The 26,114-nt window shown below is 40.6% G+C and overlaps 1 protein-coding gene across 2 annotated transcripts in view; it reads right to left on the bottom strand.

The window, feature by feature from the left end:
* ST7 (suppression of tumorigenicity 7) overlaps nt 1-20,668 on the bottom strand; it is a 254,785-nt gene extending 234,117 nt beyond the window's left edge. For both annotated transcript variants that reach the window (XM_082845894.1, XM_082845893.1), the window contains exon 1: nt 20,335-20,668. In XM_082845894.1, the coding sequence (XP_082702020.1) occupies nt 20,335-20,485 (151 nt within the window). In that variant the 5' untranslated portion in view covers nt 20,486-20,668. The remainder of the gene's footprint in view (nt 1-20,334) is intronic.
* Between the last annotated feature and the right edge of the window lie 5,446 nt (nt 20,669-26,114).

Here is a 26,114-nt window from a genome sequence, read left to right as displayed (position 1 = left end):
CTCCACTAAAAGGAAAAAGGGAGTCTTAGAGAAACTACTGATTCTAAGGCTGGAGCAGGTAAAGCACAAGCTGAGACTGCAACATCTTAGAAAGTAATCAAGTTCTCAAAGAATGACAGGGACATGTCAAAAGGATACAGAAGCCCGCTTGAAGGGCCAAATCTGGGACAGTTTGAGTATCAAAATAATAATAGTGATAGTAACAAATTATAGCTCACTGAATAAAACAGGAAACCAGGAGTCCACACTGATACAAAGAAATAAATGAATACACTGAAAGTCTGATGAAGAATTTATGTAATTTCAAAGCTCTTCTCCACAAAATACATACTAACTACAAAAGGAGTAAAAATAACTTTACAGCAGCAAATCCTTGCAGAGGCAAGGATTCAAAGGATCAAAATGAGCATCGTCACTAATGGGACAAATAAAAATCATGAGCTACCAGATAGGATGCAATGAGAAAAACACAGCATTGCTACTGTGATATTCTGGCCAAGGTACATACATAACCTGCACTTAATCATGAAGAACCATGGGGCAAACCCAAATTGAAGGGTGTTCTACCAAATAACTGGCATGTATTCATCAAAAATATCCAGGTCACGAAAGTCAAGGAAAAACTGAGGAACTGTTCCAGACTAAAGAGGTCTAAAGAGACACAGCAACCAAATGTAATGCATGATTGCAAATGATCCTTTTGCTATGAAGCACATTATTGGAACCACTGGTGAGACTTGAGTAGTGCCTGAGAACTAGATGGTAGTACTGTACGAATTTCTGATTAATTAAACTGATTAATTAGTAGAATCAATTTATTTTGATGATTTTACTGTGGTTATGTAGGAGAACACCCTTGTTTGTAGGAAATCACATCAGCAATGTCCTCTCTAGTGGTTCTGGAAGAAAAAAAAACCTGTACTGACTTTCGACTTCTCTGTAAATTTAAGATTATTTTAAAATAAAAATTTTAGTCAACAAAAAGTGAATCAGAAGTGCTAGAGGGAAGGTCCTTTTTGACCCACCTCCTAGAGAAATGGAAATAAAAACAAAAGTAAACAAATGGGACCTAATGAAACTTAAAAGCTTTTGTACAGCAAAGGAAACCATAAAGAAGACCAAAAGACAACCCTCAGAATGGGAGAAAATATTTGCAAATGAAGCAACTGACAAAGGATTAATCTCCAAAATTTATAAGCAGCTCATGCATCTTAATAACAAAAAAACAAACAACCCAATCCAAAAATGGGCAGAAGACCTAAAAAGACATTTCTCCAAAGAAGATATACAGACTGCCAACAAACACATGAAAGAATGCTCAACATCACTAATCATTAGAGAAATGCAAATCAAAACTATAATGAGATATCATCTCACACCAGTCAGAATGGCCATCATCAAAAAATCTAGAAACAATAAATGCTGGAGAGGGTGTGGAGAAAAGGGAACCCTCTTACACTGTTGGTGGGAATGTAAATTGATACAGCCACTGTGGAGAACAGTATGGAGGTTCCTTAAAAAACTACAAATAGAACTACCATATGACCCAGCAATCCCACTACTGGGCATATACCCTGAGAAAACCATAATTCAAAAAGCGTCATCTACCAAAATGTTCATTGCAGCTCTATTTACAATAGCCCAGAGATGGAAACAACCTAAGTGTCCATCATCGGATGAATGGATAAAGAAGATGTGGCACATATATACAATGGAATATTACTCAGCCATAAAAAGAAACGAAATTGAGCTATTTGTAATGAGGTGGATAGACCTAGAGTCTGTCATACAGAGTGAAGTAAGTCAGAAAGAGAGAGACAAATACCGTATGCTAACACATATATATGGAATTTAAGAAAAAAAAATGTCGTGAAAAACCTAGGGGTGAAACAGGAATAAAGACACAGACTTACTAGAGAATGGACTTGAGGATATGGGGAGGGGGAAGGGTAAGCTGTGACAAAGCGAGAGAGAGGCATGGACATATATACACTATCAAACGTAAGGTAGATAGCTAGTGGGAAGCAGCCGCATAGCACAGGGAGATCAGCTCGGTGCATTGTGACCGCCTGGAGGGGTGGGATAGGGAGGGAGGGAGGGAGACGCAGCAGGAAGAGATATGGGAACATATGTATATATATGTATATGTATATATATATTATATATATAAAATATATATATACATATAATATATACATATAATATATATGTATATATATAACTGATTCATTTTGTTGTGGAGCTGAAACTAACATACCATTGTAAAGCAATTATACTCCAATAAAGATGTTAAAATGAAAAAAAAAAAAGAAGTGCTAGAGGGGCCTCCATATTGACTGTCAGTTGTTCCTTGTGACCAGCATCAAATAAAAGGGCTCGGCTTCCAGAGGAACATACACTGTTGGGGAGAAGACTGAGGGCCCCCAGAGTTCAGGGGCTGACAGGCCTGGATGTACCATAAGTAGGAGTAAGACTCTGGAAGGAAAGGTCAAGGTCCTCAGGAAACACAGGACAAGGAGGTCAGGGAGTCAATGGGATATATAGGTTATGTGGGGCACTTAGAATTGGGGGTTTGGGGAACCATTTGGAATCAGTAAACTATAGGTGTCATCCGGTCTCCATGATAAAAAAAAAAAAGAGTAATTTTTAAAGTGATTAAGAAATGAGCATAATGGAAATGATGACAATACATGAAGTAAAGTATATTTTGAGTGGAGAGCAAAATATGAAGGTCAGTACTGAGTATCAAGCTAGAAAGGTTCACCAGGGCTAATGGAAGAAGGCCTAGAATATTAGATTTAGATGTCTCCATTTTATTTACTAGGCAACAGGAAGACATTAAAGGATCTGAAAGCAAAATCCCAGTATGGAGGATAGATTAGGAGAGATTAGAGGCAGGAAGATCATTTGGGAGATTATTGTAATAAGATTATAAAGGCTGAAATAAAGATAGAAGTAGGAATTGAAGGGTGATTCATGAGGCACTAAAATTTGACAGGATTTGTCAACTAAATACATGTAAAGGAAATAATAGATGAAGATTATTACGAGCCTTGCAAGTGGTGCGATCCTTCAGAGAAATTGAGCTCTGCTGGGAGGAAGAGAAGGAAAAGAGCTAGTGATCTGTATCTCAATGAAAATATCCAATAGGCCACTGAAAATGCAAACCTGGAAGCTGAGATGGGGGCAGAAAAGAAATAGAGACTTGAGTTTCACCTACATGAGATTACTGAAGGGTACAGCATGAGAAAAGAAGATTATTGAAAAACAGAACCTTGAGAAATGCCTCTTGTTAGGAAAAAGAAACTCCTTTAAAAAAATGGTTCAAGGAGGCAGAGAAAAGTGCCTTATGCTAGGCTAGGCATTTCCCATTTGCCCCTCCAGCTTACTTCCCACCTTCCTCACTCTACCCTCTGGCTCTGGTTGGTTCATTCAATGGGAGACCCCAACAAGGGATTCAGAGCGTGGGCGGGGAATGGGGGAAGGACATTCATCCCCGGCTCCCAACGTACAGCTTCACCTCAGAGTCACAAGTTGGCCCTGGCTCTCTTCGGAAGGCCACAGCCTTCTGCAGGGCTATCTCTCCAGGTTCCAGTAACTGCTGCTTCCCCTTGTCCCTTCAGGCCTGCAGATGGTAATGGCTCCCTGCTGCTGCTAGCTCCAAAGTAGTACACTACCCTTTATTATCCATAAAATATCCTTTTTTATTTTCCTGCCCACATCTTTGTTTATTAAATTCTTCTCAGTTAACAATCTGAGTGTATGATATGTTTCCTGCTGGGACCTTCATTAACATAGTGCCCTTATCTCTGCCAGCAATAGTTATATTCATAATATACATCAAAGCATTTAATTTCCCCCACTCAAAATCCTTAAACAATGTTCTAGTCTAGGATCTAGTCTAGCCTTTTCTGAGAGGTAATTGGTCCATTCTATTTTTGGTCTCCTCTGTTGCCTTCCAAGATGCTGGATTCTAAGACATCGGAACTGGGATTCATCCTCACTAACCCCTGTGATAGCTGGGCCTCCAAGGAAAAGCAGGTCTGAAGGCATCAGAAAACCTCACACCTACAGATCAGGAAGCAGCCTGTCCCTTCCCTGGCAAGAGACATGCTGTTCCATGTATACTGACCCAGCCTCCCCAACCTACTGTTTCTCTCTTTGAAGACTGCCAACAGCCAGTAAGTGTACCTGTCTTACCAAAAGATGTGAGGATGGCCAGAAGGGGCGAAGGAATGACTCAACTAAGCTCTTGGCACCAAAAACTAACCTTTCCCTGCTTACCTAACAGAATAAAATGTGTTGCTGCTGAAGAATATAGCAAGTCACCGACCACTAGCCTGTCAAAGAGAATCCTGACATCGCCAGCCCATCTACTGAAACCGCAGCCTCAAGATTAAAACCTCATTACCATTCAGGATTTGGTGCCCCAGTCAGCTACACTCCAGATTAAAATCACCGCTCTAGGACCAAGCCAAGCAGGCACGATGGCCCTGATGTAGCTGCAGTGAGGACAACTGTGCAAAGGTATTTAAGGGATGGGGGATGCGGGAGAGGGATTCACCAAAACTAAGCCATGGGAGTTCTAAAAATCACACTTAAAAGTGAAAGAATCACACAGAAAAGACCTGAACATCTGAGTATCAAGTCACGTAAGAATGTGCTATTCTGGGGACCTCCCTGGCGGTCCAGTAGTTAGGACTCCGTGCTTCCACTGCAGGGGGCGCAGGTTCAGTTCCTGGTAGGGGAACCGAGAGCCCATGTGCTGTGCAGTGCAGCAAAAAAAAAAAAGTGCTATTCCAGCAGGAAAGGATATACCGATCCCTGATGAAGAGGTGGCTTTTCTCCCACCTGTAAAAGAAACATATTCCACATACTATTGTAGAACAGACCTGCCTTGGCAATACCAAGCCTTAGCAGTCCCACAGAAACCAGGAGTGCCTCAATGGCTGTCTCTTTGAAGGCCCTGCCTCCTTTCCGTATTTTTTCTAAAGGATGGCTCCTGGCCACGGGGCTGCTGGGGCAAAAGGAAGAACTGGGCACACCCCTAGAGCCCCAAACCAGCCTTCCCTTCCTTGTGTGACAGCACAAAAGGCATTAATGGTGGCCTATGCATAGACGTCCTCACTCTGTCCACAGCCTGCCAAAGAAAATCCAAATCAATACTCTACCCAGACCTTCACTCCACCAGCCTCAAAATCCAAGAGACTCTCCTAGTCCACTGTCCCCAGGCTTTCTGTGATGCAGAATAAAAAAATGGGCAGAGAAGCACTAGACCTAAGAGACAAGAGAGGACCTGAGACAGTAGAAAGAGAGAAAAGGGCTATTGAAGAGTCACTCTCTGCAATAAAACACTGAGGCTGAAGAGAGTAAGGAGAGTAAAAGTCCTGGCTGACTGGGAACAGGAGAAAGAACAAAGGGCAGGGTGATATATGAGGAACAGCAGACAAAGCAGACACTAGAAATGCACTGGGGTTATGCATTGTATCTCCATTAAGAACTAACAGTACAGAATGAAATTTCTTTCCACTCATTTTTGTTATTGTTGTCAGTAATGGCCTGTGCTTCTCTAGAAACACCACCATTCTCGGACTAACCTGTCTGATCCAGCATAAATGGGATTATATGTATTGGGTTGGCCAAAAGTTTCGTTTGTTTGTTTCCATAAGATGGCTCTAGAAGCGCTTAGTTGTCTTTAACTTCATTCGGAACAATTTTGTTAGATTGTAAGTGACAGCTGTCATATCAGTGTGCATTTTAAAAAAAGACATCAAAATTGGTGAATTTTTGTGTAGCCATTTTAATATTGAAGATGGAAGAAAAAAAGCAACATTTTCGGCATATTATGCTTTATTATTTCAAGAAAGGCAGAAACTCAACTGAAACACATAAATAGTTTTGTGCAGTGTTTGGAGAAGGTGCTGTGACTGATCAAACATGTCAAAAGTGGTTTGTGAAGTTTCGTGTTGGAGATTACCACTGGACAATGCTCCACAGACGGGTAGACCAGTTGAAGTTGACAGCGATCAAATTGAGACATTAATTGAGAACAATCAACATTATACCATGCGGGAGATAGCTGACATACTCAGAATATCCAGATCAAGTGCTGAAAATCATTTGCACCAGCTTGGTTATGTTAATCGCTTTGATGCTTGGGTTCCACATAAGTTAAGTGAAAAAAACCTCCTTGACCGTATTTCCACATGCAATTCTCTATTGAAACATAATGAAAATGTTCCGTTTTTAAAACAAATTGTGACGGGTGATAAAAAGTGGATACTGTACAATAATGTGGAATGGAAGAGACCGTGGGGCAAGCGAAATGAACCACCATCAACCACACCAAAGGCCAGTCTTCATCCAAAGAAGGTGATGTTGTGTATATGGTGGGATTGGAAAGGAGTCCTCTATTATACAGAGCTCCTTCCGGAAAACCAAATGATTAATTCCAACAAATACTGCTCTCAATTAGACCAACTGAAAGCAGCACTTGACGAAAAGCGTCCAGAATTAGTCAACAGAAAACGTATACTCTTCCATCAGGATAACGCAAGGCTGCCTGTTTCTTTGCTGACCAGGCAAAAACTGTTACAGCTTGGCTAGGAAGTTCTGATTCATCCACTATATTCACCAGACATTGCACCTTCAGATATCCATTTATTTCGGTCTTTACAATATTCTCTTAATGGAGAAAATTTCAATTCCCTGAAAGACTGTAAACGGCACCTGGACCAGTTCTTTGCTCAAAAAGATAAATAGTTTTGGGAAGATGGAATTACGAAGTTGCCTGAAAAATGGCAGAAGGTAGTGGAACAAAACGGTGAATACATTGTCCAATAAACTTCTTGGTGAAACTGAAAAATGTGTCTTTTTTTTTTTTTTACTGAAAAGTCAAAGGAACTTTTTGGCCCACTCAATACAAGGCAGAAACTCTGTGGGTGCCTTTCTTCCTCCCCACGCCTCTCTCACCTGGATGGAGTCCACCGGTAAGCGCTGCCTCCAGATGGAGCAGTGCCAGTAAAGAGGAAGCACTCTTCCCAGAGAAACACCCCAGAAATCCGTTTACTGAAACTCACAACAGCAGCATATTCTGTAATAACCAGTCACATTTTCAAAAGAGTAGTTTGGAATACATAGCGTATACCTGACTTACTAAATGGATTCAACAGAATTAGATTACTAAGTAGAAAGAAAACTGTAAATGCACCATGTCCACAGAATCATAATGTCAGAACTAAAAGGGTCTTTCAAAAACAGAGTATAGGGCTTCCCTGGTGGTGCAGTGGTTAAGAATCCGCCTGCCAGTGCAGGGGACATGGGTTCAAGCCCTGGTCCGGGAAGATCACATGTGCCGCGGGACAACTAAGCCCGTGTGCCAACTAAGCCCGTGTGCCACAACTACGGAGCCTGCACTCTAGAACCTGCGAGCCACAACTATTGAAGCCTGCACGCCTAGAGCCCATGCTCCACAACAAGAGAAGCCACTGCAATGAGAAGCCCACGCATGGCAATGAAGAGTAGCCCCCGCTCACCGCAACTAGAGAAAGCCTGCGTGAAGCAACAAAGACCCAACACAGCCAAAAATAAATTTTAAAAATAAATAAATTTATTTAAAAAAGAGTATAGACATTTTTAATATTCTTCAGAATATCTGACATCATGTAAGCAAAAGAATAGAAATTGGTTGCCAGAGTTTGTAACTAATTACAACCATCATAATCTCATATTCCAAATTTTTGTTTTCATCACAAAAAGATTTTATTATTCTTATTAACTGACTTTATAGTGGAAGAAAAACTAATCTTTAAAAACAAGTATATAGTAAATATTTTGAATAGACATATACAATTGGAAATGCAAATTAAAATAACAATATGTCATTTGGCACGCATCAAACTAGCAAAAATGTTGAAGTCTGGTAACATCAAGATCTTGAAGATGCTGAGAAATAGAAGCTTGCATACATGACTGGTAGAGTATATAATGGTACAACCATTGTAGTAAACTGAATCATGGGTCATAATTCTTCATACCCTCCTTGTATTGGAATTATGATCCACAACTTTTCCAGATGGCTCTGCAGAATAAGCAGAGTACACTTCCCTACCCCACAGATGTTGGGCTTACGACTTGCTCTCACCAATGGAAAGTAGGCAGAAGTGACAGAGAAGGAGACAGTAGGCCAGTTCTAGATATGACCCACATGAGGTTTTACATATTTCCACTTGCCTTCTTTTTGCTCTTGCCATGTTGCATGAGAAGATTGGGTAGCTACTTGTCCAGCAGAATGAGAGACATGGAGCAGACCTGAATCCGACCTTAACCTAATCTGTAGCCTGGAGCCTGGAGCCCGATGTCTGGAGTCAGGAATCCAACCAAGCACATTTGAGTTGCAACAGGGAAAAATAAATACTTATTGTTTTTTGGTTTGTTTTTGGTTTTGTTTTTTTCTTTGCTGTACGAAGGCCTCTCACTGTTGTGGCCTCTCCCATTGCTGAGCACAGGCTCCAGACGTGCAGGCTCAGCGGCCATGGCTCACGGGCCCAGCCGCTCCGTGGCATGTGGGATCTTCCCGGACCGGGGCACGAACCCGCGTCCCCTGCATCGGCAGGCAGACTCTCAACCACTGCGCCACCAGGGAAGCCCCGAACACTTGTTGTTTTAAGCCACTAAGTTTTAAAGTGTTTTTTTGTTTTGTTTTGTTTTGTTTTATGTAGCATTACTGCAGCAATCTCTGACTAATACAATCATATGTAAATTAATCTGGAAATATCCAATAAAACTGAAGATGCTGATATGGCTAAGGAAGGGACACTTCCAAATATATGCCCTACAGCAGTGGTTCTCAGTCCAATCAGATCTAACACCTTTTATAAAAACTAATTTTAAACACCCTCTTTCTATCCTATAACAAACTTAATAATCTACCTACTCTCACACATAAATTTCAAAAATAACCAATATAATATCCTAACTCTAATATAAAGAAGAAGTAAACAGAACACAATTTGTAATCAAGGGCAGGATAAGGGATAAGGCGAGCAAGGCACCTAGGGTATAAAATTTAGGGCAAAGTCATGCAAATGCTGAAGCTGCACCTGCAGGACTGAGAGAGAGTAGCTCCTTAAATTCTGCACCCAGGCACCTCACATGCCTCACTCTGGCCCTGTTTAAAAAATACAATTGTATTCAGAATGCAAATGTTTTCATGACTTTGGTAAAACATTTAATGAAGTAGACAGACACTTGTACCCTTACATAGCATCACCATGAATGCAACAACTACCAATGCAGGCCGATACAAGTATGTCATATTAGCGACTCAGATACTACAAATGGTATTGCTATTGGAGTCCTGAGTTTCCAAAATGGTGAACAATTCTTGGTGAAGTTCTTCCTTGCTATAGCAAGCTCTGAATAAACAGCCTTTACTTATTCCTTTTGGGTGGTCTCTGTTTATTTTTACAAAGGGAAGCAAAACTTCACTCCAGAAGCATGGGCTGTGCAAAGTGACTTCCATTTTAGTAGTACAGTATTTGAAGGGGAGAGGGGAGTAGCTTTACAGTGTAGAAGTTGACAAACACTAAACCACCTCAGTCAGGTGATCAAGGTCAACATCAACAGTGACAAATCAAATTGATGGTATGTACCCATGATATGTAATGAAAATGGCGTTTTACCTCTGTGGTCCTCCCTCCCCAAATCCATAATCCAAGAAAAATCATGAGAAAAACTCCTGACATATCCCAGTTCAGGAAGAGTCTACAAAACACCTAACCAATACTCCTCAAAACTATCAAGGTCATCAAAAACCAGAAAAATATGAAACCCTGTCACAACCAAAAGAAGTCTAAGGAGACATGACAACAATGTAGTGTGGTATACTGGATGGAATCCTGGAACATAGTAAAAGGACATTTGGTAAAAACTGAGGAAATCTGAATGATGTATAGACTTCAATTAAAAATGATGTGTCACAAATGAATTTATCTATGAAACAGAAACAGACTCACAGCCATAGAGAACAGACTTGTGATTGCCATGGGGAAGGGGAGGTGCGGGAGGGATGGACTGGGAGTTTGGGATTAGCAAATGCAAACTATTACATATATATATTCAGATATATATATCTGAATCATTTGCTGTAAACCAGAAACTAACACAACATTGTAAATCAACTATACTTCAATAAAATAATTTTTAAAAAATGATGTGTCAATATTGGTTCCTTAATTGAAACAAATGTACCATAATAATGTAAGATATTAGTAATAGGGGAAACTGGATGTTAGGTATATGGGAACTCTCTGTACTATTTTAGTAAGCTTCTGTAAATCTAAAAGGATTCTACAAAATATAGTTTGTATATTTATGTTAAAAATAGAGAAATAGGGCTTCCCTGGTGGCGCAGTGGTTGAGAGTCCACCTGCCGATGTAGGGGACGCAGGTTCGTGCCTCGGTCTGGGAATATCCCACATGCCGCGGAGCGGCTAGGCCTGTGAGCCATGGCCGCTGAGCCTGCGCGTCCGGAGCCTGTGCTCCGCAATGGGAGAGGCCACAACAGTGAGAGGCCCGCGTACCGGTAAAAAAAAAAAAAAAAAAAGATTAATCTATGCTACTGTTTTTCTTGAATAATATCCTGCATGACTGCTCCTGTCTACAATTAATTTTCTGCCCTTTTGGAAAAGCACTGTTTTAGGATAATTAATTCACTTGAAAACTGACAAGTAACAATATAATTTGGGGTTTTTAAAAATCTTGTTAAAAGTTCATTATATTTTCAGTAAATCATAGAACTATTTTAACATTCTCCTATCCAACTCAAGGGCAGAACATCAAAAATCAATTATCAAACTAACCACTGTGTGCTATTCCTAATATGTTTGTTTCCTTCTTTGTCTTTCCGAAATTCATTTTTCATTATGAGATTTAAATTTAAAAACTCCCAAAAAAACAGAAGATGGTTTCACAGGTGAATTCTACCAAACATTTAGAGAAGAGTTAACACCTATCCTCCTCAAACTATTCCAAAAACCTGCAGAGCAAGGAACACTTCCAAACTCATTCTTTGAGACCAACATCACCCTGACACCAAAACCATACAAAGGAGATTGGTTCAAGATGGCGGAGTAGAAGGACATGCTCTCACTCCCTCTTGCAAGAACACCGGAATCACAACTAACTGCTGAACAATCATTGACAGGAAGACACTGGAACTCATCAAAAAAGATACCCCACATCCAAAGTAAAGGAGAAGCCACAATGAGATGGTAGGAGGGGCGCAATCACAGTAAAATCAAATCCCATAACTGCTGGTGGGTGACTCACAGACTGGAGAACAGTTATACCACAGAAGTCCACACACTGGAGTGAAGGTTCTGAGCCCCATGTCAGGCTTACGAATCTTGGGGTCTGGCAACAGGAGGAGGAATTCCTAGAGAATCAGACTTTGAAGGCTAGCGGGATTTGATTGCAGGACTTAGACAGGACTGGGGGAAAAAGAGACTCCACTCTCGGAGGGCACACACAAAGTAGTGTGCACATCGGGACCCAGGGGAAGGAGCAGTGACCCCACAGAGACTGAACCAGACCTACCTACCAGTGTCGGAGGGTCTCCTGCAGAGGCGGAGGGTGGCTCGGTCTCACCGTGAGGACAAGGACACTGGTAGCAGAAGTTCTGGGAAGTACTCCTTGGCATGAGCCCTCCCAAAGCCGGTCACTAGCCCCACCAAAGAGCCTGGGTAGGCTCCAGTGTTGGGTCGCCTCAGGCCAAACAACCAGTAGGGAGGGGACCCAGCCCCACCCATTAGCAGACAAGCGGATTAAAGTTTTACTGAGCTCTGCTCACCAGAGCAACAGCCAGCTCTACCCACCACCAGTCCCTCCCATCACGAAACTTACACAAGCCTCTTAGATAGCCTCATCCACTAGAGGACAGACAGCAGAAGCAAGAATTACAATCCTGCAGCCTGTGGGAAAAAAACCACATTCAAAGAAAGACAAACAAGATAAAAAGGCAGAGGGCTATGTACCAGATGAAGGAACAAGATAACACTCCAGAAAAACAACTAAATGAAGTAGAGATAGGCAACCTTCCAGAAAAAGAATTCAGAATGATAGTGAAGATGATCCAAGACCTCAGAAAAAGAATGGAGACAAAGATCAAGAAGATGCAAGAAATGTTTAACAAAGATCTAGAAGAATTAAAGAACAAACAGAGATGGGCAATACAATAACTGAAATGAAAAATACACTAGAAGGAATCAATAGCAAAATAAATGAGGCAGAAGAACGGATAAGTGACCTGGAAGACAGAATGGTGGAATTCACTGCTGCCAGAACAGAATAAAGAAAAAAGAATGAAAATAAATGAAGACAGCCTAAGAGACCTCTGGGAAAACATTAAATGCAACAATATTCGCATTATAAGGGTCCCAGAAGGAGAAGAGAGAGAGAAATGACCAGAGAAAATATTTGAAGAGATTATAGTCAAAAACTTCCCTAAAATGGGAAAGGAAATAGCCACACACGTCGAGGAAGTGCAGAGTCTCCCATACAGGATAAACCTAAGGAGAAACATGCTGAGACACATAGTAATCAAACTGGCAAAAATTAAAGACAAAGAAAAATTATTGAAAGCAGCAAGGGAAGAGTGACAAATAATATACAGGGGAACCCCCATAAGGTTAACAGCTGATTTCTCAGCAGAAGCTTTACAAGCCAGAAGGGAGTTGCATGATATACTTAAAGTGATGAAAGGGAAGAACCTACAACCAAGATTACTCTACCCAGCAAGGATCTCATTCAGATTCGATGGAGAAATCAAAAGCTTTACAGACAAGCAAAAGCTAAGAGAAATCAGCACCACCAAACCAGCTCTACAACAAATGCTAAAGGAACTTCTCTAAGTGGGAAACACAAGAGAAGAAAAGGACCTACAAAAACAAACCCAAAACAATTAAGAAAATGGTCATAGGAACATACATATCGATAATTAAACGTGAATGGATTAAATGCTCCAAGCAAAAGACACAGGCATGCTGAATGGAAACAAAAACAAGACCCATATATATGCTGCCTACAAGAGACTCACTTCAGACCTAGGGACACATACAGACTGAAAGTGAGGGGATGGAAAAAGAATTCCATGCAAATGGAAATCAAAAGAAAGCTGGAGTAGCAATACTCATAACAGATAAAATAGATATTAAAATAAAGAACGTTACAAAAGACAAGGAAGGACACTACATAATAATCAAGGGATCAATCCAAGAAGAAGATATAACAATTATAAATATATATGCACCCAAAATAGGAGCACCTCAATACATAAGGCAACTGCTAACAGCTATAAAAGTGGAAATCAACAGTAACACAATAATAGTGCGGGACTTTAACAACTCACTTACACCAATGGACAGATCATCCAAACAGAAAATTAATCAGGAAACACAAGCGTTAAATGACACAATAGACCAGATATATTAAATGGATATTTATAGGACATTCCATCCAAAAACAACAGAACACACTTTCTTCTCAAGTGCACATGGAACATTCTCCAGGATAGATCACATCTTGGGTCACAAATCAAGCCTCAGTAAATTTAAGAAAATTGAAATCATATCAAGCATCTTTTCTGACCACAAAGCTAAGAGATTAGAAATCAACTACAGGGAAAAAAATGTAAAAAACACAAACATAGGGAGGCTAAACAACACTTTACTAAATAACCAAGAGATCACTGAAGAAATCAAAGAGGAAATCAAAAAATACCTACTGACAAATGCCAATGAAAACATGATGGTCCAAAAGCTACGGGATGCGGCAAAAGCAGTTCTAAGAGGGAAGCTTATAGCTATACAAGCCTACCTCAAGAAACAAGAAAAATCTCAAATAAACAATCTAACCTTACACCTAAAGGAACTAGAGAAAGAAGAACAAACAAAACCCAATGTTAGCAGAAGGAAAGAAATCATAAAGATCAGAGCAGAAATAAATGAAATAGAAACAAAGAAAACAATAGCAAAGATCAATAAAACTAAAAGCTGGTTCTTTGAGAAGATAAACAAAATTGATAAACCATTAGCCAGACTCATCAAGGAAAAGAGGGAGAGGACTCAAATCAATAAAATTAGAAATGAAAAAGGAGAAGTTACAACAGACACTGCAGAAATACAAAGCATCCTGAGAGACTACTACAAGCAACTCTATGCCAATAAAATGGACAACCTGGAAGAAATGGACAAATTCTTAGAAAGGTATAACCTTCCAAGACTGAACCAGGAAGAAATAGAAAATATGAACAGACCAATCACAAATAATGAAATTGAAACTGTGATTAAAAATCTTCCAACAAAGAAAAGTCCAGGACCACCTGGCTTCACAGGTGAATTCTATCAAACATTTAGAGAAGAGCTAACACCCATCCTTCTCAAACTCTTCCAAAAAATTGCAGAGGAAGGAACACCACCAAACTCATTCTATGAGGCCACCATCACCCTGATACCAAAACCAGACAAAGATACTACAAAAAAAGAAAATTACAGACCAATATCACTGATGAATATAGATGCAAAAATCCTCAACAAAATACTAGAAAACAGAATCCACCAACACATTAAAAGGATCATACACCATGATCAAGTGGGATTTATCCCAGGGATGCAAGGATTCTTCAATATATGCAAATCAATCAATGTGATAAACCATATTAACAAATTGAAGAATAAAACCATATGATCATCTTAATAGATGCAGAAAAAGGTTTTGACAAAATTCGACATCCATTTATGATAAATCTCTCCAGAAAGTGCGCAAAGAGGGAACCTACTTCAACATAATAAAGGCCATATATGACAAACCCACAGCAAACATCATTCTCAATGGTAAAAAACTAAAAGCATTTCTTCTAAGATCAGGAATAAGACAAGGATGTCCACTCTCACCACTATTATTCAACATAGTTTTGGACGTCCTAGCCATGGCAAACAGAGAAGAAAAAGAAATAAAAGGAATCCAAATTGGAAAATAAGAAGTAAAACTGTCACTGTTTGCAGATGACATGATACTATACGTAGAGAATCCTAAAGATGCCACAAGAAAACTGCTAGAGCTAATCAATGAATTTGGTAAAGCAGCAGGATACAAAATTAATGCACAGAAATCTCTTGCATTCCTATACACTAATGATGAAAAATCTGAAAGAGAAATTAAGGAAACTCTCCCATTTACCATTACAACAAAAAGGATAAAATACCTAGGAATAAACCTTTCTAGGGAGACAAAAGACCTGTATGCAGAAAACTATAAGACACTGATGAAAGAAATTAAAGATGATATGAACAGATGAAAAGATATATCATATTCTTTGATTGGAAGAATCAATATTGTGAAAATGATTATACTACCCAAAGCAATCTACATATTCAATGCAATCCCTATCAAATTACCAATGGCATTTTTTACAGAACTAGAACAAAAACTCTTAAAATTTGTATGGAGACACAAAAGACCCCAAATAGCCAAAGCAGTCTTGAGGGAAAAAAACAGAGCTGGAGGAATCAGACTCCCTCACTTCAGACTATACTACAAAGCTACAGTAATCAAGATAATATGGTACTGGCACAAAAACAGAAATATATATCAATGGAACAAGATAGAAAGCCCAGAGATAAACCCACGCACCTATGGTCAACTAATCTATGACAAAGGAGGCAAGGATATATAATGGAGAAAAGACAGTCTCTTCAATAAGTGGTACTGGGAAAACTGGACAGCTACATGTAAAAGAATGAAATTAGAACACTCCCCAACACCATACACAAAAATAAACTCAAAATGGATTACAGACCTAAATGTAAGACTGGGATCTATAAAACTCTTAGAGGAACACATAGGAAGAACACTCTTTGACATAAATCACAGCAAGATCTTTTTTGATCCACCTCCTAGAGTAATGGAAATAAAAACAAAAATAAACAAATGGAACCTAATGAAACTTCAAAGCTTTTGCACAGCAAAGGAAACCATAAAGAAGACAAAAAGACAGCCCTCACAATGGGAGAAAATAGTTGCAAACGAATCAATGGACAAAGGAGTAACCTCCAAAATATATAAATTTGCAGCTGAATACTAAAAAGAAATGCAGCTCAATATTAAAAAAAACAAACCCAATCCAAAAATGGGCAGAAGACCTAAATAGACATTTCTCCAAAGAAGACATACAGATGGCCAAGAAGCACATGAAAAGCTGCTCAACATCACTAATTATTAGAGAAATGCAAATCAAAACTACAATGAGGTATCACCTCACACCAGTTAGAAGGGGCATCATCAGAAAATCTACAAACAACAAATGCTGGAGAGGGAGTGGAGAAAAGGGAACCCTCTTGCACTGTTGGTGGGAATGTAAATTGATACAACCACTATGGAGAACAGTATGGAGGTTCCTTAAAAAAACGAAAAATAGAACTACCATATGACTCAGCAATCCCACTACTGGGCATATACCCAAAGAAAAGCATAATTCAAAAAGACACATGCACCCCAATGTTCATTGCAGCACTATTTACAATAGCCAGGTCATGGAAGCAACCTAAATGCCCATCGACAGACAAATGGATAAAGAAGATGTGGTACATATATACAATGGAATATTACTCAGCCATAAAAAGGAACAAAATTGGGTCATTTGTAGAGACGTGGATGCATCTAGAGACTGTCATACAGAGTGAAGTCAGAAAGAGAAAAACAAATACCGTATATTAACGCATATATGTGGAACCTAGAAAAATGGTACAGATGAACCGGATTGCAGGGCAGAAATTGAGACACAGATGTAGAGAACAAACATATGGACACCAAGGGGGGAAAGCAGCAGGGGGTGGTGGTGGTGGTGTGATGAATTGGGAGATTGGGATTGACATGTATACACTGATGTGTATAAAACTGATGACTAATAAGAACCTGCTGTATAAAAAAAAAATAGAATTAAGTTCAAAAATTAAAAAAGAATAAGAAAACCATACAAAGATATCACAAAAAAAGGAAATTACAGGCCAGTATCACTGATGAACATGGACGCAAAAATCCTCAACAAAATACTAGCAAACCAAATCCAACAATACATTAAAAGGATCATACACCATGATCAGGTAGAATTTATCCCAGGAATGCAAGAATTTTTCAATATCTGCAAATCAGTCAATAGTGTCAGCTTCCCTAAGGAAGGAGGCCTGGGCCACCCACAGCTTCCTAAAAGCAGCTCTAGATTCAACAGCCTCTCCAGGGACATGTGCTTTCATCATCACAGGAAGAGACAAGCACCATTGCACTTAGGAACAGCAAAATTAGTCCCATTAGAACCCATTTAGATCTCCCTGAAAGGACAAGTTCCACCATAGGAGGGTCCAATGTCCCCTTCTCCCCTTACCTTCTCACAGAAGTGGCAGAGAGAGATGTACTCTCTGTGTGCTTCTCCTTTACCTTCTTTTATGACTAAAATATAGGTAAAACCACACTGAAAACAGAAGTCCAGCATCACTGGGATAAATAGTCTCAGGTTCCCTCTATCATGTGTCTGATGAGATTCAGCCCAGACGGCCTGAATCTCATACCTCGTCTTCATATTTCCTCTATCTCTTAGAAGCCTAAATGAGAAATGACCCTAATGCAAAGTAACAAAGGTGTTTGTGAGAAATACTAGATTTAAAGTTGCTGGGAGAGGACCTAACAATTTTCTTCCTTAAAAATTACACATATTGGGACTTCCCTGGTGGTGCAGTGGTCAAGACTTCGCACTCCCAATGCAGGGGGCCCGGGTTCGATCCCTGGTCAGGGACTAAATCCCGAATGCTGCAACTAAAAGATTCCCTCATGCCCCAACTAAAGATTCCGCATGCCACAACTAAAGATCCCGCATGTGGCAAAGAAGATCCCAAGACCCGCAACTAAGACCCGGGGAGGCCAAATAAATAAATATATATTTTTTTAAATTACACATATTACCAGTAGGTATTTTGCTTCTTGCCTGTTCTGTATAAAGCATTGGTATGTGGCACGTATGGGCACATGCACACATATACACACGTAGATGATTATTTAACCTACTTTAAGAAAATGTAGTATTACAAATGTGTGTTCTGAAATAAAAATTTTAAATGTGTATTAAATGAGAAACGTTCACAATTTTTAAACCTTACAATGAATTTTTTGGGAGAAAAAAATCAAACCCACTTACCAATAAATATATGACTCCATGGCCTCATATATTCAAGCAACTTCTAAAGATAACAAAACTTTGGGGACTTTCCCAGTGGTCCAGTGGTTAAGACCCTGCCTTCCAATGCAGGGCACCCGGTTTCCATCCCTGATTGGGGAACTAAGATCCCACATGGAACTAAGACCCCACATGCCGTGAGGTGAAGGTATCTTAGAGATATATTTGCCAAAGGCAAGGAAACCAAAAGCAAGGAAGAATACTCTGATAAGCAACCACTCTAACAGATGGAAAAGCCAGAAAGCCATCATCACTAGGATGACTGCATCCAAGGGCTGAGCAGCTCCTATAAAAATGGCAAGATGATTCTAGGGTGCAGAGTCCTATCTGCACCCCAGGAGTACCATCCCAAGGGATACTATGAAACAAATGTGAATATGAACATGAGTTCAAGTTAAAGAAATCAAGGTATATGAGGCTTAGTATTTAATAGCACAAGTAGGGGCTCCCCTCGTGGCGTAGTGGTTAAGAATCCGCCTGCCAATGCAGGGGACATGGGTTCAAGCCCTGCTCCGGGAAGAACCCACATGTCGCAGAGCCACTAAGCCTGTGTGCCACAACTACTGAGCCTACGATCTAGAGCCCGCATGCCACAACTACTGATGCCCGCACACCTAGAGCCCGTGCTCTGCAACAAGAGAAGCCACCGCAATGAGAAGCCCGCACACCACAAAGAAGAGTAGCCCCCGCTCACCGCAACTAGAGAAAGCCCACGCGCAGCAACAAAGACCCAATGCAGCCAAAAATAAATAAATTTTAAAAATAAATAAAAGCACAAGTACCTAACAAAATGACTACATTATCTCAAACATTCTAAAAATTGTTTTAGTGCAGTTAACAACACAGAGGAAAATGCATTTCCAGACCCCTGACTCCCGGAGTATGTAAATCACACATTAGGTAGAATACATACGCATTCATTCAAGAATGTAAGGATTTCCCAAATTACTGTGAAATTTTAAAAAAGAAAAGACCTTTCTAACGAGTCGCACAACTATTTCCAGACTTCAAGAACTGTAACCCTTCCTGCAAAATATACTTTGCGTTTTTGATTTGTCTCCGGAGTGTCACTGTTGGTGTGAGTTTTCTCTGTGGTTGTTTTTTAATGATTCAGTTGTCTGGCTGCAAGTTTAAGATCCTGTTTAATTACCTTCTGCACTTACGACCGTGGAGAGGACACACGGCGGGGCTCACTTCTTAGCATGTGGAGCTTTATCTAAGATTCTGAACATGACTAGTTATCAACGCTTTATGCAAACGGGGAGAAGGGAGAGAGAAGGGCTAAGACCATTTAAAACCATCATAAATTCCAGATTTCCTATCTCTCCTTTTGTCCCTTTGACATTCCGTCTGGTAACCTGACACGTCATCCATAGCCCTGATAGTACTTTCGAGAAACCCTCTCCCCATCTAAAAGAGACACCTCTTCGCCCGCAACTCAGGGGGCTCACAGGCGGGCAGTCCCGGCCCCAGGTGCGGGGTCGACTCCTTCTGGGGGCTTCGCCGCTGGGCACCCCTGAGCAGTACCCTCACGGGGGCGCCCGCGACCGGCCGAGTCGCGCCGGGATCTGGAGGCACGCCTCGTCCGACTACACTTCGGACGCTCTGCACCCGCAGCCGACAGCGTGTGAGGAAGGACACGGTACAAATCTGAGGAGCCCTCGGGGTTCACGCGCAGACAGCCAAGTGGGCTTACGCGGGGACTCCCTCCCTCCCGACCTCCGTCTCCTCTGTCGCCGCCCGACGAGCACGTCGGGCGCAGGAGCGACAGCCGCCGGTCAGGCCCGCCTGCCGGCGCTGCTCCTCCTCCGCGGGGTCGCCGGGCCGCGGAGCCGCGAAGGCCGCCAGCCGCTTTCGTACAACCCCGTCTACCCCGCCAGCCGAGGCGCCGCGTCCTTGGCGGGTGGCCGCGGGCATCCGGTGCGCGGGACCCGGCGCGTCCTCGAGCGCGCGCCCGGCCGCCCCCGCTGGCCGCGGCCCCGGGCGAGTTGCACTAACTTTCCGGGGCGGGGGAGGGGCGAGCGCCTCGGGCCCGGCTGCCCGGGCCTTACCTGTGCTCAAATTGTCGTTGATTTTCAAGGGCACCCGCAGGATGTAGACCAGGAAGAGGACGATGAAGAACCATACGGTCCAGAGATAAGTCCAAGACCAAACTATGCAGGACTTGAGCTGCTCCAGAAAGCCCGTGCCCGCTTCAGCCATTTTTCCGGCGCTGCTCTCTGCTGCCGCGGCTCTCGGTGTCTGCAGGGATGATTCACCGGCCCGGAGGCGCCGCTCGCGCCGCCGCCGCCGCCGTCGCCGCCGCCGCGGCCCCGGCGCCCCCGGAGCTCGCCCGCCGCCCGGGACGCGGGCGCGGCGGGAAATCGCGCGCGGGTCGCGGGCGCGCTTGCCTTTTTTTCCCAGCCTTAATGCTAACTCTCTGAAGGCCCCTACAAGTGGCCTTCGTGGAAGGATCACGTGGCCCTTGCCCCTCACGTTCTGATGCCATTTATATTATGCTAATATTTAGAAAGACAAGCCAAGTGGCGCGCTGAGGGAAACTCTTGACATACGTTGAGGTTTCCTGTATGTCAGGCACTGTTCCAAGGTCTGTATAATCTCACCTAATTCCTTCAACAATCTCCATTATATAGATAAGGGAAACTGAGGCACAAAGTGACTGAGCACTTTACCTTGAGCTCGAGCCAAAATTCATTTGCAGTATGATGGATGCCAGCGTACGAGGTCTTAAACCCAACGCTCTACTCCTTTCTCTCAGAATTTAGGTTCAGAGGGATGAATAAACGCGGAGCAACTAGAAAAAAATTAGATGTGCTCCTGTCACTGGTTAGTAGGCCTGAAGATAAATCATTCTGTTAAGCAAGATTTGGGTTGCACACTATTTTTACCTTTGTTTTGTCTTCCTTGAAGCCGCACAGGGGGTTTCCAAAGACAACTTGACAAGAAGAATGTTTATCATCCAATCTGGGGGGTGATGACAGATCAAACAACTCTCAGCCTGTTTTTAATATAAACAATTCTCCGGGATAATTTTGGCTTACTCTAAACTGGCTACTTTAAACAAGAAGTAAATTATAAACGTTTCTTGTCTGTACTGAATGAAACGTTGCCTTTACCAAATGAAAATTTAAAGTCTGTTTCTGTCCATAAATAATTTCACTTTCTATGTATTGGATAGTAATAAAACAATGGCAGCTAACCCAATCTACAGCCAAGACATTTTTAGAATTCTGAGCATTCAAGAGAATATTTTATTATAAATATTGTTTTGCTTACTTGTCATTTCCTGCATAATAAAACAAGCTCCTTTAACTTTTTACATGTATTTTATGTATTATGGCATACATAATAGAACTACTGTTACATTTTCACTAATTCCAATCTCACTGTCAGCTACTGGTTTCTCCATATATTTGATCTACTAGAGCGGTGATACAGACAAGGATAAGAGAAATTGACACACACATACTTTTTTATAGATATTTATTGCAGCATACTACCAAACAATTTTTTATCTAACAATGATGCCTGGATTCTCAGTAGAATAAAACAACATGAGTACATGAAACGTCTATTTTATGCGATGATTAAGTAACCCACCAGATTCTCTGCAATAGGTTTGCCTACTTAATTTAAATGAATAGACTGGGGCCTGACTTTTTGCTGTCGGTGAACCTCAAAGAAGGGACATAAATCTGACTCAGTTGAGCTACAGTTTTTTGATTATCTACTAGGAGATCCTGTAGGGTCAGCCCTATCTTACTCATCATTGCCTCTCCCTGATGTGCTGCCAGAGGGGGGGTTGAGGTTGGAGACATGTCTTTGTGCTCGGATGCAGAATTGAGTGAGAACAAGATCTCGTGAGAGCCTCAGCTGCTTCAGTATGGCTGGAGTGCAGGCTCCACATGGAGTAGTGTTGAGAGGGATAAAGCTGAAGAGTGTCTGATCTTGAAGGGCCTTGTAGAAATGCTAAGGTGTTCACAGTTATTTGGCATTGCACACACTAATCCAAATGACCAAGACTTATGTAAGTGGAAATTACATATTAAGGAAGTAGAACTGACAGGCCTTCGTGACTGATAGTATAGGCAGGGTAAAGATAAAGAGTGAAGGGTGGCTGTTGAGTGGGACCATTCATGAAATAGTGACATCCCAGATATGTCCCACCACTACCTGACCATCTCTCAGTGGGCTGGTGCACAGTCACCCCGAGGTCATCGTATCCAAAAGTGAACTCATTACTTCCTCACCCCCAACTGCTCTTCCTTCTAGAGTTCCATCAGGGAATGGGCATCACCCTTCCGGCTCCCTAATTCAGGAATCTGAGGATCATGCCACCCGGATTCCTCCCACTCCCTCACCTCCTTTCCTCCTCACATTCAATTAGGCATCAATACTTCAAGGTGGGACTTCCCTGGTGGCGCAGTGGTTAACAATCCACCTGCCAATGCAGGGGACACAGTTCGAGCCCTGGTCCTGGTCGAAGATCCCACATGCCGCAGAGCAACTAAGCGCATGCGCCACAACTACTGAGCCTGCGCTCTAGAGCCCACAAGCCACAACTTCTGAGCCCGCGTGCCTAGAGCCTGTGCTCCGCAACAAGAGAAGCCACCTCAATGAGAAGTCCGTGTACTACAACGAAGAGTAGCCCCTGCTCACCGCAACTAGAGAAAGCCTGCACAGCAACAAAGACCCAACGCAGCCAAAACTAAATAAAAATAAAAATAAATTAAATCAATTAAAAAAAACTTATTACTCTATTCTTGACTAAACTACTCAATATCTTTACTCTTGGAAAGATACTGTAAGATGGGCTGGTTTTTCAGGTGCACTTTAAATAGTGTAGAAATGATAATAGTATACTTTTCTTTTTATTCTTGATACTTAAACCCAAGAGGGTTTTTTTTAATACAACACTTCTAATCAAAATAAAAATTCATTGTCTGAAATTTTCTATATATGTAAAATAGCATCAGTTATCCCAACTTTATTATTTTATTTTAAAACTGCATGTTTTTGGTCCATGACTGGCTAGAGTTTCAGGAACCAGAGTCACATCTAGACATTTCTTTGCTAAAAATTACAGGATTTCAAAAATACCCAGAACCAGTAATAACCATCATATAAAATAATTCCAGGAGAAATACAAAAATAATATGCTATTTACTGGCTATGTCATGTCATGTTATTTTGTGGTTTTGGCTTCAAATTGCAAGTTCATGCACACAGACCTACCTCCAAAGCACCTGACAAATTTAGACTCCTCAGTTAAACAATCTGTTGCATTGAAAAAAATCCAGAAATTGGGTTAAACTGATGTTATAGAATTATTGGTAGAATTAAGAAAAATCTGATAGTCATGATATAAGCTTAAATTTGTTTTTATTGACACAGACCATTTATTCTTTAATTTCTGATAATTAATTCCATTCTTTAACCAAGAGGTATTCCCTTACACTTTATCAGTTACATTTCATCTTGTTCTCATTTCTAATGTGGAACTATACTTAGGCATGCAAATTAAAGTGAAAATTTCACAATCATCTGGTGTATTTGGCCTGTGTGGAAACCTAATTTAAAAAAGAGGAAAAAAGAAAAATCAGATTTTTTTTATCTTAAAGCACATTTCAGGCTAGTCTGAAGTAATGCACTTGCCTGCTCCATCTTCTAACCTCTCTTCTTTACTTTGTCTTGCAAAAATTATTCGAAGTTTTCCTTTTATTCTGAGTTGCAATGCTACTGCATGGCTGCTAAATTTAGCACCTTATGCACATTTAACTGTAATGGGATTTATCTCCTTGTTAATAATGACAGTTAGTGAATATGGTTTATAATTGAAACTGTGGCTTCCCTTGAGTTTTTCCTCCCCCTCAAAATTATCTTTATAATACTATTTTTACAGTATAATTTCTCTTTGATCAGAGTTTGTCATTCAGCCTTTGAGCTGAAGATGTCCATATGATCAAACCAATTTGAATTAACTTGTCAAGTTTGACTGATTGGACACACTGTAGGAAATAACTTGCTACAGCCTAGATTTAATTATCTGCACTTCTATTTCTCATATGCATCTCATATTATAATTTTATTCCAACAGGGGCTCTTATCTTGGGCTACCATGTTTAGACACATTTATCAAGTATTCTTTATAGATTTGTTCATTGACCCTTCTTCTTTTATCAGATACCCTCCAGAGCCTTACACAGGCCTTGAATGCTGAATTGATTTGAAATGATTATGTATATTGAGATGAAGAGTGAGGGGCTAGGGTTATTTGAATTTTGACCTCTCAGACAAGTTGGTTTTCTAGACTTAAAAAATGTAAGCGCTTTGTGATTTTCATGTAAGAAAGAACCAATGAATATAAGTGATGGGGAAATACTTCTGTTTGAGGAGGAAGCCTCTAACAGACCCACTAGCTGGCTTCCCATCACTGAGATCACTGAGAGTATTCTAAAAGATGTTTGGCTGACACCAACCTCATCTGTAAAATGGGAACAATAACAGCTTTGTTTGTCATGTAAGAAGGGATCCTTGCAGAATGTGGGAGGTTGCATGAGGTTTGCTGGGACTTTCCTAGTTTTAAAACTGAAAGTCCTGTGTCCTGGGAACCCCCTCAGTCACAGCTGGGCTAAATGACCTCTGAGTTTTCTTTGAAGTCATAAGATTCTAAGATGCAGGGCCTACCCCAGGCAAACTGAGAGGTAGAAGGACATTTATTTTCCACACCTAGCAGGCCTTCTTTCTTCCTTAGCTGCCTAGCTCCTTTATTTCCTTCCCTTGTCTACTCTCAAAATATGCTCTCCTATCGAGTTATTTACATGTAAACAAAATTTATGTCAACTGAAAAAGTTACTCTTCCAAGTGCTATTAAAAAATACCAGATATCAAAGCCATAAAATAAAATGATGCTTCTCAATGTTTTCAGGCATCAGCATATGTTGGGAGTCTAGAGCCCTTAAGGAACCTTATAATATGCTGATAAGCTTAATTCCAGCATACAAGGTAAGAATAAATAAATATATGACTATATTATACATCTGCAATAAAAAAAAGTCATAGCTAAGAGCATGTATACATTAAACAAAATTAGCAGACAAGCTGAAAAAAAAATCTATACCTTACTGTTTCTTTTTGCTAATTTTTTATTCATCTGTTTTATTGTTTACTAGGACTGGAAAACAAATAAGAGCAATAGGCAAAGATTTAATAAAAATGTAAAAATGTACTGGAAAGCCATTTAAATTTGAGAAAACTGTCTATTCTCTTTTTTACAAAATAAGGTTGTCATTTTTAGTCTAGTTCACAAAACACCTAATTCCAAGAAATTATAGATGGAGAAAAACTGAGGTTAGCAAATGAAACTCCAAATTCAGATATTAGCCAGCTATAGTGGGATTTGAATCATGATATAGTAGAAGCAACATGAAATTTAGTAAATGAATATGTAGGTTTAGAGGAATGGCCAAACTTTGGCCAACAGTAAAAAAATAATATATTTAACTCACTCTCAAACTATGTATATCTATTTACAAGTTAGTATGCTCCACATATCAATATACTATGTACATACACAATGAAAATAAATATATAACCTTTTCAAAGATGAGTTGAATATAAATATGTTTTAGCATTCCCTCCCTAAAACTCAACAGACTATATATGTACTCCTGGACTGCCTACACCCCACTAAGGATCAGTGGTTTAGAGAACTTATATATTGACTGTTATTTCATTATTGCCAATTTGCCTTAAATCACATAACAACATTGCTGCCTATTGCGGATAATACTAAAATAATTTGGGACAGAGATCTCATTCTGCTACCTCG

Source organism: Leucopleurus acutus (assembly GCF_964270905.1).
Source record: "Leucopleurus acutus genome assembly, chromosome: 9".
Classification (NCBI taxonomy): Eukaryota; Metazoa; Chordata; class Mammalia; order Artiodactyla; family Delphinidae; genus Leucopleurus; species Leucopleurus acutus.
Note: the sequence above shows the minus strand (reverse complement) of the source record. Positions and strands in the feature narration are given on the sequence as shown.